General features: G+C 32.8%; 1 protein-coding gene across 1 annotated transcript; it reads left to right on the forward strand.

The window, feature by feature from the left end:
- The first annotated feature begins 393 nt into the window (after window positions 1-393).
- Window positions 394-7,847, forward strand: lum (lumican). The gene is made up of 4 exons (XM_088647170.1): window positions 394-548; window positions 1,124-1,246; window positions 4,334-5,234; window positions 6,449-7,847. The coding sequence occupies exons 3-4, from the start codon at window positions 4,355-4,357 to the stop codon at window positions 6,601-6,603; spliced, it is 1,035 nt and encodes a 344-aa protein (XP_088503296.1). The 5' UTR covers window positions 394-548; window positions 1,124-1,246; window positions 4,334-4,354; the 3' UTR covers window positions 6,604-7,847.
- Window positions 7,848-9,570: the final 1,723 nt, after the last annotated feature.

A 9,570-nucleotide genomic window follows, 5' to 3' on the forward strand; every position in this document is an offset into this window, starting at 1 on the left:
GCATAAAAAATGAATACAGACTTTGCAAATCTTGTCATCACCATAGAAATTCATTTTTAGTCTCAGATTAAAATCAATTTACAGTATAATGAAATGAAACATCTTTTAACATTGAAGGTATATTGTAAAGAATAATATACTTTGACTCACAATTTTCTAAATTTGCTAGAGAATTAGGTTAGCTGTAGAGGTTCACATTTGCATCTGAAGATTTAACACCCAGCACTCAAGCCTGCATTCTTGTTTGGCATGCATGAAAAAAAAGAGAAATGGGCTATACTCAATTGATTCCAGACGTCAGTAACATTTGGGATAGAGGGGGGAGGGTATAAAGACAGAGGGAGGAGGGGGAAGAGAAACATCTTCAAAAAACAGAGTTCTCCCTATCAAAATCAAAAACTAACCTTTGCCATTGTTTCATTATTCCTGATGAAGTGCAGGGTAAAACTGCAGTTTAGAGTCAGATGCTGCTGATAATGAATATGGGCCTTTTGATGTGAAAGAAGATGACAAGAAACTGAGATGTGTTGATTTATGTTTTGCCATCTGTAAGTTATTGGACATGGTCCATACCTTGTTTCTCCATGGAAGGTATTACGTCTTCAAAATAGAGAAGAAGGGAAAAATAAAGATTTTGGAAGTTAATAGTATTAGTATTAATTTTAGTTAGCCCATTCTGTCTTTTTTTAAATATCATTCTCAGCTTTGACTGCTGAATTATGTTTCTCTAAGCCATAGGCTGTTGGCTCCCAGTAAAGGCATCAGCTGTTTTTTTTTCACCTTTTTCCATTTTTTAAACTATTGTTTGATTTTTCTGGAAAGGTGATTAAGAGGCTTACGGGAGTTTGTGAGGCTGCTTTTTTTAGCACACAGATAAATTATTTTATGTTTCTTCGAACTAATTGAAGTTTCACTAAAAAAGAACAGACGCAGCCAGGTATGCATATGTAATTCCTCTCTTATAAGACACTGAAGAATCATCGCGGTAGCAGATGTGTGACCCTTGTGCACCTGCATTTCGTTAGTGAGCCATATTTTTCTTATGCCACACCGTAAGCCCATATTGATGACATAGCAGCTTTATAGTGCTGCGTGACTACATTTGGTTGCTGTGTTTTGTTAGCTCAGGACCACAGAGGTCTGGCACGGGCTGCTTGCTTCCTCCTAAGCCCCTATTCCGACAACGAACGCTACCTTACTGCTCCTGAAGTTGGGATATCAGACACACCATAGAGGTGCAAAGAAGGTAAGTGCTTTTGCAAATGTGTCCTGCAGTTTATGGGTACTTTTTTTCTTATTCCCATCTGAAACTCAGAATGCAGATGGACTGTGGATTGAAAAAAAACACTGCAACTCCTCTGTAACTACAGACTGCAGTGTGTAGCAGTGTATAAAGGTGTAACATGTAAATGGAAAAGTTACATATTGGAGTTCCAGTTGTACTTATGTTTTATAATTTAGATAGCAAAATATGTTGAGTTAAGTTTCTAACTAGTATTTTTGACAGGTTTTAAAAGAAGTTTGCAATCTTAAGCATTTTATGTAGGTAATCTATAGATGCTTCACGTTTGTCTCAGACAATATTTCTTGTCTTATCTAATTCTGATAGATCCTCTTTGAAATCTTATAAATATATTTATAAAAAACTGGCATGCTTTTTTTTCCATAAAATCAGCTTATAAACGTGGACTTTTTTATAATTTCTAATATGAGCTTTATTTTTTTTACACTTATAGTATTATGTGTAATTATAATATGTGTCCTGTCCAGCATATAGAGTATATGCATTAAAGAAGAAGATGATGCTACTCATATCTATTGTTTATCTTTGCTTTCAGCATATTATCTACATATACTGTACATGAAATGTGAATGCCCAGAAAGGTTTAGAAAATTCTATTACTTTTTGCCAGAGTTTGGAAAAGTTAACAGGTCCATCTGACTGTTTTATGTGTAGCTTCAGGGGATGTCTATGATTACTGCAGGTGTTCAGACACAAGTCAAATTACAGTTCTGGTCTTATACTGTAAGGTAGTTTTATGGTTTAACATAGCAACATTATAATTGTTTTTCTTATTTTCATTTGCAATGAACTAGAGACAAGGGGCATCAGATCCATCTGCTTTTCTTAAACAAGGCAGAGAACTTTGTCATTATTACCATGTTAAAACCATAGTAGAACTCAGGTTAACATTGCAAGTGCCTCAGATGGTCACAGAGCTCATTAAATATATGGTGCAGAAACAAACTTAAAGTTTTACACTTGTATGCATATTATAATATATGTGATCCTAACTTTTGCGAATATATTTTTATATTATTGATCATTAGATGTATCAGCAGAACATCGAATGAATGTGCTGTGCTTGGCAAGTGATTGACAGAGATATTGATGATGATGAGCATCTCTGTTTGGAGCTCTGGCTCTTTTTTTTTTTCAGAAGCCCTGCAGGCTTTAAGTTCTTGAAACACAAGCCACTGTATATCTATCTGAGGCTCCAATAATGGGCTTGTACTTGTAGACTGCATTTTGTGCTACTGTCAGTCACAAAAATGTAGAACAATTTTTACCATAAATAGCAAATTTGGCTTATAACAGCCTATGACTTTTAAGAAACTGTAAAGTACTTCCAGTCTGATGTAGCTGAGTGATGAAACATGTATAGGAAAATATATATTTAGAGGTTGAATTAATGTACTGTATATATAATGTATATAATTTATTCTTTTTAGTTCTAACAGCTTTTGTTTTTATTGAAATGCATGTTTGATAAGAAATCAGAAATTACACTAATGAGGACTATTTAGTATGTAGGGAAACAATCTTACTTCTGAACCCTTGGGTTCAGTTCCAGTCTTATAATTATTAAGGCCTCATGACTCATTAATAGGAAACATATTCTCAAGACGTCACAAAATGTTTTTAGTGGCAGGAGCACAGCTATGGATAACAATAAAGAACTATAGAAATAATAAGAAAAGGTGTGCGAAAGATTTGCTTATTTCAATGAATTGTTAACCAAACTAAAATCATTTAATATTGTTTATACAGTACACATATAATATAGTCAATTATGCAAACAAGTAAATTAAAAATAAATATCCACGATGAGCACATTCATATTGCTTGATTGTGATATTGAACCAGCAGCAGTAGTAGTAATAACAACAATAATAATTTTATTATTAATAGTGATGATAGTGATCACTTAAAAATGTATGATTTGCAAAGACTATACACCTCAACTTTTCATGACCTTTACACTGAAAAATTAAAAAAACAGTTTTATGTATCATTCAATATTTTCAGCCAATTGCACGATGTACAACTAAGTTGGCAGGCTACTGGATACTGTGTAACTGGAAGCAATATACAGTTTTTTTTTTCAACAGAAATGAGGTCCTAGAACTATCTGAAACTATACAATTTTTATGTTTACATCCACTTATGTTTTATTGTTTTATGATTAAGAATACCAAAGCTATGAGTGAGCTCAGTTTAATCTGCAGCTATACTGTAATTTAGTTGTCAGATATAAACAAAATGGGACAAATTCACCACATGGAACTTAAACAGACCACTCAACCAGATTATTTTCTGTTGGGGCAGGGTAGGATAATACAATGTTGAAAGAAGTTTTTATCATAGATAGCAACCTCAGTCATAGTTAAAAAAGCCACACTACACTTAGCCCAACAATGAAAAACAACAGCTGTTAGCCATTAAACAAGCCATCAAAGTTCACCACACGTCATGAAAAGCAGCAATGCATCAATCTGGTGATTTTATAATATCAGTTTAAACTTTCTACTGTATAAAACAGTTCACAAAGCATAGCTGAATACAATGTTCCCATAGCTCAGCAGATTGTCTTAGTTCAAATGTGATGAAAAGTTTAAAAGGGAGGGGGAAAATGAGCCAATGAATTGTGATATGATGTGTCTAATATAAGTTTCATAATAAAAGTACATTTTTACAATAGTAGATTAATACTATAAAGCACTAAGAATGCTGAAGTCAGTGACATACAGTAATAGAGAAGACTACACAATGAATATTACACACGAGAAGCAGAATAGTTTTTAAATGTGGTATAATGCAGTGTTTAAAAATAACTGTTTTGGTTTTAAACTCTTGAGTCCCAGCTTATACAGCAGTTTATTGGAAAAAGTCTGATTTTAAGTAACAACAAATTAATTCAATTTGCTTCTTAAAAAAATATGGTGTACATAAGAAGACAGTACTTTAACACAAAAACCATGTATAAAGATAAAGATCTAAAAAAGAAAATGAATAAAAAATTTACTTCTTTTTCTTTTTTTCCCCAAACAGATTTTATTGCACGGCATTAAAATGAATCATTTCCATCTCCCACTTTTCGCAGCACTTTTGAGCTCTGTTTTGTGCCAGTATTATGACTACGGAGCTTATTATGACCATCCATCACCGGTGCTAGGACCCTCTGGACCAAACTGCCCACAGGAATGTAACTGTCCAGTCAGTTTCCCAAGTGCCATGTATTGTGACAACCGCAAATTAAAGTACATACCAATTGTGCCTTCAGGAATCAAGTACCTTTACCTACAAAACAATCAAATTGATTCAATCAAGAGTGGCATTTTTGATAATGCAACAGAGTTATCTTGGCTTATCCTTGACAACAATCAGATTGTTAACAGCAATATAGGGAAAAACACATTTTCCAAGTTAAAATCTTTGCAAAAGCTATATATCAGCTACAACAACCTAACAGAGCCTGTGGGACCTCTCCCCAAAACAATGAATGAGCTTAAAATCGTTGGCAACAAGCTTTCAAAGTTCCCCTCCAGCCTCTTAGATGGACTGGAGAACCTCACAGCTATTCACCTTCAGGAAAATCAGTTGAAGGATGATGCCATCGCAGGAGCTTTTAAGGGAGTCAAATCCCTCGCATACTTGGACCTAAGCCACAATAAAATTAAAAGACTGCCTATGGACCTGCCAAGCTCACTAGAGATGTTCTATATTGATCACAACAATGTCACCAGCATTCCCAGTGGTTACTTCCAGAAGTTTCCAAAATTGCAGTATCTCAGAATCTCCCACAATCAGCTGGTTGATTCTGGCATCCCACAAAATGTCTTTAACATCTCATCTCTCATCGAACTGGACCTGTCATTCAATAAGCTTCAGTCTGTCCCAGCCATAAATGAGAACTTGGAAAATCTTTATGTGCAGGTTAACAACATCAACAGTGAGTTTCTTTTGATTTTAGTATTTTTTTCTAAAACACAAGATACTGTACCACGAAATCATGTAGCTGAAAATATATACAAAAGTATCTTAATGACTGCTTTATACTACTGCCTTATATGACTTTTTCAGAGAAAAGGATTTATCACCCAAATCCCTGAAAATTAACTACAAAGGCAACTTTTACTAAAACCTTTACTGCCATACCTAGTTACCACATGCTTTTTTCCTAATAAGTAATCAACACAACAATTATGAAAAGAATCTACATATTGATCTAAATATTGTTAATACTGTAAATATAATTTCCTTAATTATTCAAGAAGTTTAAAATATGTTTTATGGCAAGGCTATCACAATGTAAAATGGTTATAATATATACATTATCCCTTATAACTGGAACCTCATATTTAAAAAAAAAAAATCATAAGAAAAGTAAGATATACAATAAAATATATTTTAAATTAATGATAAATTGCACAATGAAATTTGCCTCTATAATTTTACAACCCCATCTTTTCAATAATTTTATAACTCTATATTAAAGCAACTTTGCATTATATTAATGAAATCATGTTATGTCATTTACCAAGCCACTTTATACCGTACGGTATATTAATCAAGTATTAAATAAATGTGTAGAGACGTTTTTCTCTTTTTCATTATATTAGTAATTTCTATTGCAATCAGAGTACAGAAGGAAAGCCCATCATGTTTAGTTAATGAAACCAGAAAAGCCTAAGTAGAAGCTACATTCATGTAGCTGTATATGGCAGAAAATACAGTACTGTCACACCAAACTCCAGAATCAGTGTATAATATTTAACTCGGTTACCTTCAGCAAATACTTTCTAACCAGAAGCATTTCAAATTATTGGTACCAAGGTACATGTTAATAAGACTGAAGTACTTTGAAAACATTATTTTAAGAATATGAATGCTAAAAGAATACACAACCACACGTCTAACAGTAGTTCAAATAACCTAAAAATGCACTTCATGTTATTAATGTATATGCATATATGAAATTTGATATGCGTTTACAGTAAGTTTCTATTCACTTCAGTCTCGCATAATATTGACTCACTAAACATTAGTCAGAATCTAAATAATAATCACACAATGATATGTATATTTCATTTGAATCTGACAGCACATTATTGAATAATAAAGCTGTGAAAAGAAAATAATTAAATATTATTTTTATATTTTCAGAGATTGATTTGTCAAGCTTCTGCAAGATTACTGGGCCTCTAAACTACTCTAGACTGAGACATCTGCGTCTGGATGGGAACAATCTGACAAGGAACAACCTGCCAGTGGACATGGCCAACTGTCTGCGCCAAGCCAGTGAAGTCATACTTGACTAATGGCTTTAAACTTTTACCTTACTTTATAAAGCCATTTTTCAATGTTAAACCTTGTCAAGGTCTTTCCGCTGAGCTACATCTCTTATATTAACAACAGAATTGACCTAAAATGTCTATATCCAAGGCTTTGAACAATGTTTGAGATCTTAACTTGGTTTCATTGTTGCAGCATTGGACAGCCTGTATTTAGTACTGTCATGTCTTATACTTTACTAAATGCTTGAATTTAAAAAAAAACAAAACTTGAGGCCTCCTTCATTCTCTTTCTGAGTTCTATGCAGTAGTCCTTCACTTCCAGAAAGCTAGCGCCGAGAAATTCCACAGTCAGCCTCTGAAAATTGTAAAATTAATGACAAATAAATACATAAACTAAGCATTAAATTCTCCAGTCAGATAACAAATAATACACTTGTACACTCAAGCAAAGTTCAAAGCTTTTGAGAATAATTTCTTGATTTAACAGTACTTACTAACAGGTTAATGCCTGAGCTGATAGTAATTTCATGATAGTAATACGATAGTAATATCCTGATCCACCAGGATAAGGATTTGCATGAACCTTTTTTCCTATCTTTTGGTAGAAACACACATTGGGATAACCTGTATTATCAAAGAGCTACTGAACATAATATTAATTTCATATTAGCATATTATATAGTATGCTTTCAAAAGTATTGTGTTTGTTGTTGCTTCATTCCCATTTTTCTTTTGTAAGATTGTCTTTTATTTACATAGAAAAGCTTTAGAACACATACTAATAGCTGTGATTATCTAGTGCTGCAGGGAGAAAAGTCAAATGATAAATAATTAATAGATGGCATTAAACACAAGCCAATATAATCACAACAAATTCTGAAAGGCATTGAGCAACCTTCCTGTATAGAAAATAAAACTATTTTGTGGACCGTGAAATGTAAATGTTGGTCTTTCAAAGCATTAGCTAAAATCACTATGGTGTTGGTATCTGATGCCTCTAGATGAATGTAGCAAAATGAAATGTATGTTTTTATGTCTTCTGGGCAATGGGAAAATAACAGCTGAACACTGAATAAATGCGATGTGTAAAAATACTCAGACTTTTACTGATTTTGGAGTTGTGTCACGTTGCAGTTCAATCATAGCTGACAAATTCTCATAAGCAGATTTCCGTTCATTTATATCATGTAAACATTTATGCAACATTTTCCATTACTTGCATGCATCTCATGATAACGTTTTAAAAAAATAATAAAACAGCAATTTAAGATGTTGTGTTTATGGTTACCTTGTTTATTGTGGCATACATGACCTTGTACAATTCTACTGAATTCCATATATGACTTCAACTAAAAAAATTCAAATTAAGCTTTGCAATATCTACTGTAAGGTCATAAAATACAGATCAATAAATAGTTTTTTTTAAAACCACTGGCTTCAAATGTTTGGTAAATATATACTGTACACTGAAAATATATACTGTCTGTAAATTTTGCTGACTATAGGAAAAAAAATAATTAAATATTTTTCTCATAATACCTATATATTTTAAGAAGTAAAAAAGGAAACAGGCACCAAACATTATTTTCAATGGTATCTTTATTGATGTTAATCATGCCAGACATCATAATCTAAAGATGCATGTATTATGCCTCTGAGCTCTTAAAGTAAGAGAGTTATATAAATAAATATATATATTTATAAAATAATTTAATCTTATTTTGCCTAACATTTGATATAAGCAAGAGGTCATTCTGTAGCAAGATGGCATATCATAAAGTGTGAAAAATGTAATGAATCTGGACCTCTCATTTTACTTTGCATTATACCATACAAAGTCTACCATAAAGTCTTTTTAACAGGAAATCGACATTTGCAGTGAGTTATTAACCCATTGAAGGGGAAGAGTTTTTAAATGCTGAATGTTGACATAAATAAATACATATACAGTATATTATTAGTAATATATTAAATAATAAATACATATTAAAACAAATTCAGTCCATAAAAAGAAGACAAATGCTCTTTTGAAGCAGTGCAGACCACTGGTGTGGGCTCTTTATTGATAACTGGCAGGGAATGGGTTAATATCTCATGAATCAGAAGACGTGTATTGGAGAGCAAGCAGGTAATCCCACAATGCTCAAAGCCCACTTCTGCAATTTTCGTGCTGCAACAGTGAAAAATGCCAACAAGACATTTACATGTACTTGCAGGCCAAATTATTAATATTGACTAATACATGCCCTAATATAAAAAATACATTTAATAAAAGACAAAAAGGAATTGTTGCATGTTCCTAACACTCCCAGGCAAAAGCTGTTAACATAGTTAAATGAGTAAAACATGAATTTTCAAGTGTAAAACAAGCTTTATTAAGTTCTGAAGATGGACTTTGTTCGGGTAAACAGGAGGCAAGGATGCAATCTGGTTTCCACTGAAACATCTCTTTAATCTTGGCTCTGGGCTTCAGTTAGCTAGTTTTTGGAACCCTTTTCAATGAAATCCATCTGGTGCTTCTTCCTTTTTGCTGAGGACAGTGTCTGGAAGGGATGAATTTATACATTCGTTCCAATGGAAAAAAATAATAATTGGATGGGAGCTGGACTCTTTTTTTTATCACTCTTTTTTTTGAACCACTTCATGAACATGCCTGATACATATCAATGCTTCATATTCAGAAGATAGTAAAATGGGTTTAAATGCATGAATTACTGTTTAAGCCAATTTGCAAAAATATAATATCCATTGTGTTTTGGTTTTTGCAATTTATGGTAGTTTTATTTCAAGCAAAACATTTGTATACTGCTTCACTTGGAAAATGATTTTTTTACATACACTTTACAGTTTCCCACAGCATATTAAAAATTTTTGAGGGAAGCAGCTCATGCCTTGCAGAAGTATGGAGAATGTGGTTCAGACAAGAATCTGTTTTTTGTCTTATCCTACTTCCCATTTGCACCTTTTATACACTTAAAGATTAGGTTTTTA

This window comes from Lepisosteus platostomus, chromosome 9, assembly GCF_059453375.1.
Source record: "Lepisosteus platostomus isolate fLepPlt1 chromosome 9, fLepPlt1.hap1, whole genome shotgun sequence".
Taxonomy (NCBI): domain Eukaryota; kingdom Metazoa; phylum Chordata; class Actinopteri; order Semionotiformes; family Lepisosteidae; genus Lepisosteus; species Lepisosteus platostomus.

Excerpts from the sequence above, each read along its gene's own strand:
- lum (XM_088647170.1), top strand. The coding sequence starts at position 4,355 with ATGAATCATTTCCATCTCCCACTTTTCGCAGCACTTTTGAGCTCTGTT. Across the intron at positions 5,235-6,448 it reads GCAGGTTAACAACATCAACA|AGATTGATTTGTCAAGCTTC; the intron begins GTGAGTTTCTTT and ends TTATATTTTCAG.